The sequence below is a fragment of the Hakea prostrata genome, chromosome 7, assembly GCF_041222555.1.
Source record: "Hakea prostrata isolate BN-2017 chromosome 7, UWA_Hpros_2, whole genome shotgun sequence".
In the NCBI taxonomy this organism is placed as follows: Eukaryota; Viridiplantae; Streptophyta; class Magnoliopsida; order Proteales; family Proteaceae; genus Hakea; species Hakea prostrata.
Window position 1 is genome coordinate 19,917,870 of NC_142606.1, and position 15,036 is coordinate 19,932,905.

The 15,036-nt window shown below is 37.4% G+C and overlaps 1 protein-coding gene across 1 annotated transcript; it reads left to right on the forward strand.

Annotated features, from left to right (window-relative positions):
• Window positions 1-319: 319 nt before the first annotated feature.
• Window positions 320-13,878, forward strand: LOC149010398 (ubiquitin-associated (UBA)/TS-N domain-containing protein). The gene is made up of 12 exons (XM_089161104.1): window positions 320-751; window positions 869-1,022; window positions 1,798-1,893; window positions 7,844-7,920; window positions 8,745-8,830; window positions 9,119-9,179; window positions 9,657-9,724; window positions 9,862-9,943; window positions 10,356-10,439; window positions 10,541-10,618; window positions 12,930-13,049; window positions 13,534-13,878. Exons 1-12 carry the CDS (start codon window positions 584-586, stop codon window positions 13,708-13,710), a joined length of 1,251 nt encoding a protein of 416 aa, XP_089017230.1. The 5' UTR covers window positions 320-583; the 3' UTR covers window positions 13,711-13,878.
• The last annotated feature ends 1,158 nt before the right edge of the window (window positions 13,879-15,036 follow it).

The window sequence follows — 15,036 nt, forward strand, 5'->3', positions numbered from 1 at the left end:
AAGAAGGCTTATGGTTGAACTTCTGTCCTTCACACCTTCTCTCCACCTCTCCTTTCCATTTTCTGAGCGTCTGGACTCTGAATCCTTATGCCTGGTTCGATGATTATCAAAAGAAATTTAAGCTAATTTTTGTAAAATTATGCCATGAATATTTGTTTAGTTATGATTTTTTAAATACTTTTGAGGTTTATTTTTTTGGTAATTATACTTTTGAGGTTTATTGGACTCTTTGACGATATAATCTTTTAAATTAATTTTTTAAATTCATCGGCAGCAACTATAAAAAACTCTCTCGTTTTAGTCGGTGCGGGATTCCATTTTGACGCCTGCGATTACGAGCATCTGTTCGTCAACCTCTCGTTATCGCTCACCATTCTTGTCTCTGGAAAAAGAGAGTTAAAGCAGAATTCGGATTCCTATCTGTCTTTGATAGAGAGGCAACAAAAGGTCGGAAGCTATAAATAATCGAATCGGAATCTCCGACAGCGAGGGGAAATTGAGAGAGAGAGGGTATTATGCTGAAAGAGGATTAGGGTTTTGGTTGATTCTAACTGAGAATCGAATCCATATCTGTAGATCTTCAATGGCAGGTGTCTCTCTCAAATGCGGGGACTGTGGGGCCCTTCTCAAGTCTGTAGAAGAAGCTCAAGAACATGCGGAGCTTACTTCTCATTCGAATTTCTCTGAATCAACGGAAGCCATCCTCAATCTTGTCTGCACTACTTGTAGCAAGCCGTGTCGATCAAAAACTGTAAGATCTTTTTCTTTTGCTTGATAGTTGGCTCTTTTGTGTTTTCGTTTTGATCTGGATCTTGTTTTGTTGAAATCTGGAGTGTTTTATAGCTGTTTTTGCTATTGGATTGGATAGGAAAGCGATTTGCATACGAAAAGAACTGGGCATACTGAGTTTGTCGATAGGACTTCGGAGGCAGCCAAACCCATCTCTTTAGAGGTTTCAAAATCCTCTGCTCCTTCTCAGTCGGAGGAAGGTACCGAAGCTGGTGAAAGTAGCCAGCCTCAAGGTGATGATTTCTGTTTCTTATGCATTTAATTGGCTTGGGAACATGTTTTTACCTTGCAAAATTTGGACATATAGATGTTTGAAATAATATCAAGAAATGAAAATCTGGTTGTACAATTTGAAACTAGATCATGTATAAAGGGCAAACCTGGTGCCAAGGCTTCTGCACAAGCAGAGTCGGTGGGTAATTTTCCTACGCAGTCTTACCCCCAACAATTTTTGCTGGGAGGCTGTTTTGATGCCTTGATCTCAAGGCTACAACTATGGTCCACCAATCGTTGCGCCAAGGCATTGGACAATGTTTAATTATCATAATTCCAATATTCCGAACCCAAGTTAGACACGTTGATTAGAAACTGAATGTTCTCCTCTGAAAAACTAATGGTGCATAATCTATACAATTGTTTACAAAAAAAACCCTTAAAACCTCTAAAAAAACCTCTGACAAAGGGCTGCCTGTCATCGACCTTAGTGTTTTACTAAAGGAACAAAAAGGGGAGTGGCAGGTGGGGTGGGGTGGGGGTGGGGGGGAAGAGAGATAAAGATATAGCGATTTTCTTTTCTTGGGAGAGGGGGGTGCTGTTTGGAAGTGGCATGGTAGCAAAGCTCCCCCTAGCTTTCTAGGTGCATCCTTTGCATTATTACAGATAAACTATTTATATTGTCTCTATGTGTTGTAGTTGTGGTTTGGCTTGTTTACTTGGATGATCAATTGGTGTTTGGTTTCACTTTTAAGTTATTGATACCATTTACACTGATCTCTTTTCTTACTTCAGAAATGGTTGTTCCTGAAGTTGATATGAACTTGCTTGGTGAACTTGAAGCAATGGGATTCCCAAAGGCAAGAGCAACACGTGCACTTCATTATTCCGGTGGGTATTTGATAAGAACTTTGTGATTAAGATGATTAAATATGTTTTTGTTAAGGCTTCCTTTGAATATGTGCTTGCATATTTCTCTGATTATTTAAACACTAGTGAGGGGTTCCATTTTCATTCTTATTGTTAGCTTATGCAGCTATTTTGTTCAATTTTGGTGATTTCCAATTGGCAATGGACTATGTCATACAATCTTGAGTTGGATTGTCCTCATTGGGGCTTTTTGTTGGCAGTGTGACTATTGAATGCTCTGTTGCTAATGATAAATGAAGAATTTATACAAAGAAAATGATGTATCCAGGGTTGGACCCCCCCTCCAAAAAAAAAAAATAAATTTAGGGCCCACGCCCAACTGGAGTCAGGGAGGCTGAATCCATCCCAAGGGTAGAATGGCCAATTCCTACCCCTTGATCGAGCTATAATGAAGACCAAAAGTTCTGTAATTTAGTTTACTTAGATGTTTTGAGAGTCAAGTTATTTGCTTGGAAGAGAGTAATAGAGTTGCAAAAGCATTGTTTCCTTTTTATGAAGTCCTACTTTGAAGGATAACTTAAAATAGGAAAATTTATTTCCTTTTTTGGGTCCAGTTTGTTTGTTATCTAGTTAGTATTAGGTGACTTAAGAGGGATCTCAGATCCGAGGGCTGAGATCGTGTAGTAATTAGATACCTTTGTTAGAGTCCAAGTTAAGTTGTGGTGGGACCCTAGCAGTCATGGGTTTCCCTTGAAACTTGTGGCTGGCTTGGTGTGAATATTCTGCAAATTTTCAAGTTCTCTTGTGCAGCTCCCATAACAGCAACCAACTTCAAGTAAATACAATCCCTTCCCCAATCTGCCTCTAGTACTTCAGACACAACCGTAGCCTTCCCCTCCTGTCTTCCTGTTTCCTGCAATATCAGCACCCCTCCCCCACTGTTAAACCTACTTCCCCAGCCCCATTAGACCCCAATCCCCTTCCCCTAGAGTCGCACCAAGCATTAGAGCATCTCCTTACAGGACCCTTCCCCAAATAATCCTCTTGCCCTAAAACTGGAATTTCCTGCAACCCGTCTTCCCCACGTCCTCAGTCCTAACCCTAATAGGATTCATCCATTCCCTCATCAAATCAGCCCCATTCCACCCTCAATGGAGTTGCCCTAGCCTATAGGATTGACTTCTAACTTCAGTTTACCCCTTACAGCCCTAGTTCTGGAGTTAAGGAAAACTAGCACTTAATCTATTTCGTGAGGAAGTTGCAGAATTTTCTGAGATTTTCTGGATTTCTTATACCTCAAATTTCAACCCTTAAACCCTTAGGATAACTTCTGAAATTAAAAGCCAGAGTTGTTTCCAGTTCAGTCTCCACCCACATTCAACCCTAGTCCCTTTCCCAGCCTTGACCGAAACCTATTCCTATTCTCATCTGGTCTAGGATTGACTTTTCAGACCTGGATTTTGAGCTCTACAAATTCAGATCTGGAACTTCAATTCCAGCATATCCAAACAGTATTAAAACCTTTGAAGACCCTAACCTAAACACCTTTGAAACCCTCACCAGTGCTGGTTCTTAGTAAAGAGGGTCCTGGATATCCAATCCTAAACCTGGGTTTGCAACAGAAAAACTGCATGTTGTCATTTAGGCACTGAAATTTTGACAGATCTCTCATTGGTTTTGCCTTATTAAAACCCTGCCCATGTTGGCTTGATTCTGATCAATCTAGCTGTCTATTTCTGAAGTCAGCAACTTGCTGAGCTTTACATTTAGATATTCATGATCAAATAAGCATTGCAAGACCTTTTTTTCCCACTGCAAAGTGAGAGAAGGCCTCCTCCCATTAATGCAGGGCTAATCTTGAATCAGTGAGATCCAGTGTGAGATGAGCTCCAGATAGGATCACAGTTAAGGAAAGAAACCAAATGTCCAATTAATTTTAAATACAAGAGAAGCAAGGAACCACATTCAGCTAAAATTCTGGTTAAATCTCTAATTGGATGGATAATTCAATATCATAAATCAGGCTTGATCCCATGGTGAGGTTCCAAGGATATGAAGATTCCTATCTGAAGGAATTCCTAAATTTATGAATTGATGAATGGTTGGGACAAAGCAAATTAGAAATTGATTCCATTTCCAAATAACAAGCCTAATGGTTGTCAGAGTCTGATAAAACCTAGAAATCAGGACTTAAAAATTGATTAATTGAAGCCTGTAGTCGGATAACATTATATAAATCTCAATTTTGAATTTTAGAATCATAAGAAGATTCAGATCAGAAACAAATTGCTTCATATTGAAGTAGAATTGGAATTACATGGTGGGATTTGAAGTTGGAGAAAATTCCTAGTTGAGGTAGGAAATTAAGAAACCTTGAAAAAGGTAGGGTTTATGTTGCAATGAACAGAGTCAAAATTAGAAATGGATGAAAAGAGGAGAATTGAAGAAGCTAGCCTTGTAATCAAGGAAGAAGGAGGAGGAGGAGAAGTGAATTGCTGTGGGATACCATAAGAAAGGTTGGAGTAAGAGACAGACAAATCAATGAAAAACCAAATTTGCATTGAACCAGGTAACTGACAATATGGCAAGAAACTAAGTGGATATAAAATATGGATTTTAATGGAAGGAAAAGTTAACTAAGTGGATATAAAATATCGATTTTAATGGAAGGAGTATAAAGTTAAGACATCGAAGAAAGCTGATGGTTAGAAACAAAGAAGAACAGAAATTTGGAACAGTAGAGACAGAATTAGAAACTTGAACAAAAACCCGATGTATTTCAGTAACATTTGCTTGGATAATCACCAAGCTAGACTTGAATGTAGAGAACAAAGGGAGACTAAGGCTTTTCCTTTTTTATTTTTTGGTCTTTTAATATCTTTTGTCGCTTGAAAGTGTGGATGAGCAAGTCAGTTTGAATTTTCTTTCATTTCCAGGGTTGGATTAGGAGGTAAGTGTTTTATATGCCAATTATGATTCTTTTCTTTTTCCTTTATGTGACTGCATCTAATCAATTTTAAACATAGAGGGTGGAAATAAAATATTTTTTGGTTGCTAAACTGTGTGTAGTTATGTGTTCCCTTGCCTTCAAGGTTTCTTCTCAGACTTCTTTCTCTATCCTTTTCTCCGAGTGTTCAAAGCCAGCAGATTACATTGGTACTGCCCAAAAATAAAACTAAAAAGGTCCCTCATGACTTCCACAGCAATCCTCTTCCCAGTGGTGACGTACAACAGCTCAACCAAATCATCCCCTTGTAGCTGACCCCATTCAGTTGGGAAAATGCTGTTGAAATTTGTTGTCAGTTGTCACTCAATGGAACCAACCCCATCCACCCAAAAAAAGTTGACAAATCTGTAGTTGAACCAAGCAAACTGTGGATAAGGATAGGGGAAAGGCTTTGTGGCATGAGGAATCAGAAATTACAGATGGAAAGGGGAAAGAACCTGACACTGGTTTTCTTGCTGTACTTCATCACACCAAACCTCTGTGCCTGGAAGCTCTCTGGTCATTCTTGAGCACCATTTACCACTGGTCGATCCAGTTTTTTTCCTCTCTCTCCTGTTATCAGGACCATGGTTATCAAAGCGTCTGCCTCGGCGCGCCTAAGCGGCCGCCTAGGCGGCAAAGCGGTTTTTGAACCGCTTAAATTGTGACCGCTTAACTAACGGGCTGATTTCTTGCCTCTTTTTGCTTATCCATTACCGGTTTGCCGTCTTTTGCGCCTTATTGCCGCCTAGATGCTAAAGCAGTCACTTTTTTTTACATTTTGTAATTTGTGCATTTTTTTTTTAATCATAATTTATCCTACAATGCCGTATATAAATTTAAATATGTGAACCATTTTGGAATTGAGGCCCAAATTGCCTGTCGGCAACAGAATGTGAAGCATGAGCCATATTCAATGATTACTGATATAGTACATACTACTTTTCTTTCATTTTTAGTTTTCACATTGATTATTGATATAGTACATGCTACATAATTATTGTTATGAATCTTATGATGCTTGATGAGATAAAGCTATGTTTTATTCTTTTTTGGATAATTTTTCATAACTATGATTCTTGAATGTTTTTTTATTTTTATTTTTATGAATGTGATTGTTGAATGTTTGTTTAGTACTTTAGTTTATTATAAAAAATATTTGTATTAAAAAGTAGTTATATTAAAAATATTGACTAAACCGCTTTGGTCGCTTTATTGCCGCCTAAGCGCCGCTTAGTCGCCTAATCGCCAAGACGGAGCCCCAATCGCTTTGGTCGCTTTGCCGCTTTAATAACCATGATCAGGACTTCTTGCTGTGGGGTTGATCATTTGTTCTTATTGTGCAGATTTGTGGGATTAAGGTAGAAGGCAACCTTGTCCCTTCTTCTGTGGCTTACCAGCATCACTAATAAGTTGATTAGGCCACCAGCATGGCAGAACTCCTTGATTCTCCATTTTCCTTTGGGAGTTTACCACTCCAACTTGACTTTTACTCCCTTTTTTTATTTTTTTATTCCTATTTTTAATCCCACTTTTTCCAGTCTTGGACCCAATCTTTTCTCATTTTATGCCTTTTATTTTTGTTATTTCCTACAGGGCCTTGCCTCTAGCAGTGATTTCTTAAAAAAGTTTCATTTTTTATTGCAAGAGGACATCTCCAGCCCTCTCCACCATGTGTTAATTCCACTACTATTTGTTTTCCTCATTTCAATATAAAGTTAACAATGTAGGAAAAAAATAAAGTTTTGACTCACTTGAGGCCCAATAAGACAATGTTAACTGCATCATTGGTTTTGTTTCTTAGATGTAATTTCTCTAACGGTCAATCCTCAACAATATTAAAGTTTCTGCTTCAAGTGGCTTCTATTACTGTACATTTTTGTAGATAGCATGTTGTGGATTGGATCCTAAACATACATCGCTACTTTCGAGGAGTGTGATATATTTTGTGATACCCATAATATGTGTGCAGTTCTAAGTAAATTGTGGGTTGTCTGGTGTTTAGCATAGAACAAAATCTCATGGAAACTTGCGAAATTTCCACCAAAATTTCCCATTTTGGGAACCTCGAAACGAAAAACTAGGGGACTGAAAAAAAATCCCAAGTTTCGATCGAAAGCAGTCAAAATTTCTTCAAAACTTGTCGAAACCTCAAAACCTAACGAAACTTGTCGAAACTGGTTCAACCCAGCTGGACCAACTGGTTCATGAGAAGAAAAAAAATTCCCAAATTTCGTGAGAAACATGGAAAATTTCGTGGAAACTTGGGAATTTCGTGGAAACCTGGGACTTTCCTGCAAGTTTGGTAGCTTCCCAAAATTTCAATTTTTTTTGTTTCTTTCATGTTTCCCCAAATACCACGACAAATATCCCCTCCATCAGGATTTCCCTATCCAAAGTGCATATTCCCTCAGATTGGTTATCTTAGGCATGTTGATGACTAGACTTATAAAGTTACAGTTGTCGATTACCTTGGCAACCATAAGCATAAAATGTCATGAGATGTCTATGTTCGTTGGTTGGAGGAGATGATGTTACAAGCATAGTACTACTCAGCTCACAAGATGGATCCACTCTTGACATTAAGTTGTACTTTCCTTTTATTGTCAGTTACTTTGTATTTGATGTTTTGAAGTTAGAAATTATATATTGAATGTTATGTATTCAAGGAGTTAAGTTTATAGTGTACTTCTCGGACAACTCTACATTGATGCTATGTACATTGAATGACATATCTACATTGGTTTTTTTAGCAAAATACAGCCAATGTGTTCTTTATATTCTAATTATCTTAAATGCAAAGTCCCACCCTAAAATACTCCCTAAAACCTGTTGAAATTTAATGTCGAAACTTGCACGAAAAAGTCCTAAGTTTCCTCGAAATTTCTCAGTTTCCCATTTTCACATTGTCGAAACTTAAGTTTCTCTTGAATTTTTTTCTATAGTGTTTAGTTTATTTGAAGTTGTTTTTTTGTCTTTTCTCAGGCAATGCTAGCATCGAGGCAGCTGTAAATTGGGTCATTGAGCATGAAAATGACCCTGAAATTGATCAGATGCCTATGGTATGGTTCCTTTTCATGATAGCTGTCCTTAATAGGAAATTAAAGATCAGTTTTTCCATGCATATTGCATAGAATTCCACCACTTCATCACTTTGGATGGTACTTCTCGCTTTAATTTGGTGTACAATATAAACTTAATAATTATTCTCCTTTTCTGTCTGTTGCAACAACTGCTTTTAGAACTCCAGAGAAGTTTCAGAGTAAACCAGTTTGATACTTGGCACTGGAAGCATATTTTCTTTTCAACAAGTCTGTCCATATTTAGTCAGTGTTTTACTAAAAGACGTATTACTATCAGCAAGCAGTAGCCATGCTGAGGGCTTATCTAATCTGATATAGGAATTTGGGGCAAGGTGTAGGCAATGGATACTGAACTTAACATGTTATCAAAGTCAGATTGAAACCCTTTTTATTTTGGGTCAAAGATTGAAACTGTTAAATCTAGGGAGATCTAGGGGGAGGGGATTTAGAAAATCTAATGTAAGCATTAGTGTAGCTGACATTTTCTGACTTGATCGAGCTTAGATTGAAAACTCTCAACTTTACCAGAGGGCATAACTGGTATTAATTAGTGACTTCGACAAGCTCTCCTGAATTCCATACATAGTGTCCGTAACTACAAATGTGGGTCAGTGGGGTCGTTTTAGATCTTTTTTGGACATAGCCTACTTATTCTAGGTTCATGTGTCAAGTATGACATGCGTATGGCTCTCTAAATGTTGGTTGAAAACTAAGTTCTTATATCTCAACATGGCTTCTACCAACAAAAAAAAAAATCTCAACATGGTTTAGCATCCATTATTATCTGCCTAAAATCTTTTCAGGTACCCGCCAATAGCAATGTTGAGGCTGCAAAACCAAGACCATCTCTTACTCCGGAGGAAATAAAGATCAAACAACAAGAATTAAGGTTTGTTTAGAGTGTCTATGGTTTTTACTAGCTGTGGATAATCCATGTTAATTCAATGCCTTTGGCTTGATTTGCAGTTAGTGGTAAACAAAGAATTAGAATCAGATTTTGGACTTAATTTTTCTTCGAAACATTTTGTTTAGCTATTTCTTTTTTCTCTTTCTACATATGTTGTCTGATTTAATTTTTTGGTTCATATATGATCTCCCTTCTCCATCTCGTGATTTTTATATAATTTATGGCACTATCTTCCTTTCTGGTTCTTAATTTCTAGTGTGCTTTTTCCAGGGAGCGAGCTCGGAAAAAGAAAGAGGCAGAGGAAAAGAGAATGGAAATTGAAAGGGAGAAGGTATTTGTTGTAACATCAATGACTCCCTTAGCTTATTAAATTGTTAGTTCTTACAAAAATTTCTTTTAAACCTTCAGAAATTGTGTTATGTTTTATATGAAATTATCAAATCAAGATTTTGTGTTTAGCAGAAAAGGTTCTAAAGATGGATCTGTTAAATTTGAACATGAAAGTTTATTTTTCATTTGCTTTAAGATTAGTTGCTTTGATTACCAATGTCATGGTGAAATCTACCTCTCTTTCTTTTTTTTGGTAATAAATGGTGAAATCTACCTTTATCAGAGCATTTGAGGTTGATCTCTCGATTTTTAATGACACCTACAATAGAAAATGAGATCTGATAATTTTATGAAGCAGATAATGATGATAATCTTGTATGAGAGCATGCCCTGGATAATTGCCTGTAACATGATCCTACATTTGTCTTTAATTTTAACTAGGTTGGTAAGATGTAATCAAGTTACTATATGGTTATAGGAAAGGATTCGAGCTGGTAAGGAATTGCTTGAAGCAAAGCGAATTGAGGAGGACAATGAAAGAAAACGGTATGTCTGGAATTTGAGAGCTTCATACCGTCATGTTTCCCTTTCAATCTTACCTATTGTCCTTTCTCAGTTTCAACCTTTCTTCCTGGTTATTTACTTGATTTATTTAAATTTTGAATCTTGCTCTTCCTCTGTAGAATATTGGCTTTGCGGAAAGCAGAGAAAGAAGAAGAGAAAAGAGCTAGGGAGAAAATCAAACAGAAACTGGAGGAAGATAAGGTCCTACTGGATTTATGCATCCTTATTTTTGTTGACTGCAGTCAAATGATTAATATTTTGGTTCATACTTTCTAATTATCCGGATAGATGTATCTTTTCTTAGTTTTCCCGTCAGTGATCAGCTTCTTATATAAATAATAAAATAATGTATGAGTGTTAATTCCTTTTTTCTTTAGCATACAAGGTAGTGCACATAGAATTCACATGTCTTTTACTCATGCAACTTATACACACTCAAGAAGCAAACATCCGTGAACAGCATGAGAATTTACTCTTGATTCTTTTTATTTCAGTATTAGTGATTATCAGGATTTGATTATGTCTCCTTGAGGTTAGCATTATATGTTTGAGTCTAGACTTGAGATTTTTTAGGCTTGTGAGAACCCAAAATTGCTTAACTATGTCTTTACAGGCAGAGAGGAGGAGGAAGCTGGGGTTGCCACCTGAAGATCCTGCAGCTGTAAAACCTCCCACACCTGTAGTGGAGGAGAAAAAGGTGACCGTCTGTTGAACTCATGAAAACTAATTCTTGTGTACTATTTTCTGGTTGAAAATTGTATTGATACTTTGATAGATTATCTTCTGTTTAAATTTCAGAGTATGTTGCCTGTTAGGCCTGCTACGAAGGCTGAGCGAATGAGAGACTGTTTACGATCACTTAAGCAAAATCACAAGGTGAATGGTACATTTATTTTGTAGGGTACATTGTTAGTGTTTTATGGCCTGAAGAGGTTCTTGTCACTTTTCTTACTTTTATTTTTGAATCTCTATTGTTTGCTGGAATATGTCTGATATACTGACCCTCTGCTTCTTTGGCAGTGGGTTCATATTTGACCACAGCCCGTGTGAGACGGTGAGACCTGTATTGCAATCCAGTGCCCCTCCCTCAGGATTTTAGTAGAATCGATCATGTGATGCTTATTACGATAAATAGAACATTTACCAAAAAAGAAAAAGATAAATAGAACAGAAGAAACTCAATAGTGTTGAAAAGATCTATACTGTTGGCCGTATTGTTTGACTTTGTGCAACTGAAATGTAGAAATTTTGAATTTTTGTTAAATAATAAACTAAAAGGAAAGAAAGTCTCCATGTTGCTGTGCTAATCTTTCACGTTGACCAGCAGCAATCAACAAGAGGAGAGGAGAAGATAGAGGAAAGAAAGACGAGAGTGCTTAGTATGTCAAACTTGATAAACCCAGTAGCTCTCTCCCACCAATGTATTTATATTTATATTTATAAAAAAGGCGTTACAAATTAGAAAACCGAGAATAACACCCATAGAGCTAGTTGGATTCTTAGAGAACAAAGTTAGAAACCTATCCCAGATGAGGAAATATAGCAAGCCCGAGATCAAATGAACTACCATATAAGGGTGCGCTAGATCATGATAGGCCTCCAGTTCATTCCTACCATTCCCCTTCAAGCTGGAGAATACTCGTAACTTATCAACCATGCTCAGCTTGGAATAAACTTGCTGGAAAGTTAACAGGGTTTGGTGAAAGTATCAGTGGATACTTCTGTAGAAGGGCAAATGGAGCAACAATCAGCTTGTTTTAACTGCATCAGGACAAAATGACGGTCAACTTAGATGTGCTTAGTTCCTCTTTGGAACACTGGATAGCCAGAAATATAGATGTCTGCCTGGTTGTTCACAAAACATTTCCTTGGATATGAGATGGAAAACCCCACCTCTTGATAATGATTTTGATCATGTTAACTCAGCTTCCGGATGAGCCATAGTTCGATACTCAGTAGTCTGCTCTTTTACCACTCCAGGTAACTAAATTTTACACCAACAATGGTAAAATACCCAGTGGTAGATCGTCTGTCACTAGATGATCCAGCCTATTCAGCATCAGAGGATCCAACCAAATGAATATTCTGATGGTTATGTGGAGCACCCTCCAAATACCAATTAACTAGATCATCAGTTCCTGCAAGGCTGTAACCACTGGCATCAACTCATGATTTTTTTTAAATAAGATAAAATCATGAATTTTGATGGCCAATCTTTTTGAGTAAGCAGATAACTGATGAATGAAGAAGCCCTATGCCATAAAAAACTATGGCACAATGAAGTGTGGTTGGGCAGAAGAGGGTAGCTGCACCCTGGACCCAAGAGTCTCTTGTAAGACCATCAAAGAAGAGGCTAAATGAAAGCTTGATTACTGGTGTTCAAGCTCTTATACCATGTGAAGGTATCTCACCCTAAGCTCGGGAATTATACTAGAGAAGACAAAAGATAGAGGAAGGAAAGAAGTGACTCCTAACTGAAAAGGATAAATAACAATCCTAATCCAAGAAGACAAACTACCATTCAGGAGCTTGATCACGATAAAGACACTCCTATTGTGATGCACATTCTAACAATTGCTTTACTACAACACAAGTTACAGATGTTTTACAACAAAATTGCAATGTGTATTTGAAATATTTGGGTGTACCATATACACTTAACTCATTAAAGCCCTATGAGGCGTACATCATCCGGACTCCGGAGTTGTAGATTGTAAATATCTGCCAGAATATGGATTACATATTGGGGATGGGGTACGTGGATGAATATGGGAACTCAAGTGTTGGGCTCATGGAATTTAGGTAATGGCATTTGGGGCACTTATAACATACTGATTATTTTGAGATTTTTCCCCACCTGATGGGTTTGGATGGAGGAATTTTACACTATATTAGCTTAGCAGGCACGCTAAGTCAATATCTTGTTGAAGGATCTTCCACACACGCGCGTGCACACACACACACAAAAAGGAGAGATATGATAATCTGAAGTCATAAAATTTTAAGAATTTTCAAAACTTTGTACTGTGGCTTTGGCCATGCTTCACTTTGTACTGTGGCTTTGGCCATGCTTCTGTGAGGAACTGTCGGTATCAATTTAGTCAAACTTCCTGTTATAAGTGCCAATTCCCCAGCAAAGAGTCTAAATATTGTGCCTAATTCTTTCTTTGTTTCCCTATTGAGTTAGGATGATGATGCTAAAGTGAAAAGGGCATTCCAGACCCTTCTAACTTATGTTGGGAATGTTGCTAAGAATCCAAATGAGGAGAAATTCAGAAAGATTCGACTCAACAATCAAACATTTCATGTAAGTGACTGCACTGGTAGCTGTCGTTTTAAACTCAAAATGCTGCTAAGTTGCATGCTGGTATGGTATGGTGTATATCTAGGAAGGTGTAGGTTGTTTTATGGGTTCCTGAATTTCCAGGCTCGTCCAGTGGTCTCTTATGCCTAAAGTGGTTCATTTTATGTAGTACCAACCAGAAGTTGTCTACATCGAGTTATTCATATTCAATTGACCCACCAATAGAGGCTTACTTTGATTCCGATTGGTTTGCCGATCAGATGAAAAAATGATCATATCTAGAACTCAGCTTGGTTGGATCATCATTTTTTAGTTTCCTCCACATCTGTTAGTAGTCCATACCATTTCGTGTGTGGTTGTCTAAAAGTTTCTTCTCAAGTAAATTTCAGTTCTCCTAGCATCTCATTCTCTCATCATTTACATTACCAAAAAACAAATGAAATTCTCTCATTTGACATTGGTTTTTCTGTTCAAATATTGTCCACAGGAGAGAGTTGGTAGCTTAAAAGGGGGAATTGAGTTTCTTGAAGTTGTTGGATTTGAGAAAATTGAAGGTGGTGAGTTCTTGTTTCTTCCAAGAGACAAAGTTGACATGGCAGTGCTAAACACAGCTGGATCTGAGCTGAATTCTGCAATTGTAAATCCTTTCTTTGGTGTTCTTTGAGTTTGGGAATCTAATTTTCATGTATGTTTGCATATTAATTGGTGGATGTTTCAGAACTTTGGGAGTATCACAGTTGCACCTTCCAGTAGGAATACTGTATGATGACCCTAGACAATCATATAAAACAAAACGAGACAAAGTTGTTGGAATGAAGAAAAAACTTCTCTCTCTTCTATTGACCATATTTTATTGAACTTCTGATGTGGTATTAATCAAGGTGGGTGGTGGTGTTCCAGGCTTCCAGCATATATCTATGCTAGCAAAGGTTCTTCAGAAACTTTACCTTGAAAAAAGATTACTGCAAGCTGCATACATGTTGCAATTCATCCATCTTCGTTATTTGTAGCTTAGGGTAACATGCTCATGAGCCATCTTAATGACTGCAAGCTGAATATGATCAGCATCCCATTGTTTCACCCCTTGCGCTTCATTTGGTTGGAAGGGAAACTAGTGGGTAGAGATGAAATTTCAAAACTGAAGCAGACACTTCCATTCTATATTTTGGCTAAGAGCCCATTACAGGTGAAAGCTTGTATTACAGTAATTCTAAAGACAGCTGTGGAGGGAGGGAGGCATGGAAATTAAGGCTGCCCTGCCTAAAAGTGTGAATAACGAACGTGAACTATGTATTGAAAAGCACCAGGAGCTTGTCCGACCTGGGCTTCCCAAGCAGGAACTGAGATAAACGTAAGGAAATTTGAACTCTTCCTTAAATATGGGTAATTAGCCATTCTTTAGTGTCTAAGCTGGTTCAACAGAAAATTAATTTTACCCAACAAAAAGATCATGACCAAGAGCAACATTCTGGGGTTTCATTTATCCTAGATTCAAAATTAGGATTCAAAAGTTGTATTCCGTAGTAATTTGCAAGAACTGCTAAAAAAATGTAATTTAAAAAATTAGATTTTGAAAACATATATACGTTAGATGCTTTCTTCTTTTTTTTTTTTTTTCATTTTTTTGGGTCATCTCAAACCAGTCATAATGTTCAGGGGAAGTGCGAAAGTCATGACCTCCTTGGATTTACTGCCCTGTAAATGAGAGGTTAATCACTGCATTAGAAGTACATACACAAGATGCCTTCTGTTTAGTATGATGTACAAGAAAGTGCATATAAGAACTCTTATTTTTAATGGCAATTAAAATATTAAATAAGAATCTAGGTTCTGTCATTTTGTTGGGTGACTGTGCAAAATAGACAGAATGCTATTTTATTCAGGATTAAGATCGTTTATATTTGGAAGGCTAGTGTTCTATCCTTCTAACTACTGGATGAAGGTCACGTGGATTATATAAATTCGCACGTTAAATTTTGTACATGCATAA

Bases quoted from the DNA above. Each gene is read 5' to 3' on its own strand.
- LOC149010398 (XM_089161104.1), top strand. From the start codon at position 584: ATGGCAGGTGTCTCTCTCAAATGCGGGGACTGTGGGGCCCTTCTCAAG. The intron at 1,023-1,797 runs GTGATGATTTCT...TTCTTACTTCAG, and splicing joins TGAAAGTAGCCAGCCTCAAG to AAATGGTTGTTCCTGAAGTT. The intron at 9,725-9,861 runs GTATGTCTGGAA...CTTCCTCTGTAG, and splicing joins GAGGACAATGAAAGAAAACG to AATATTGGCTTTGCGGAAAG.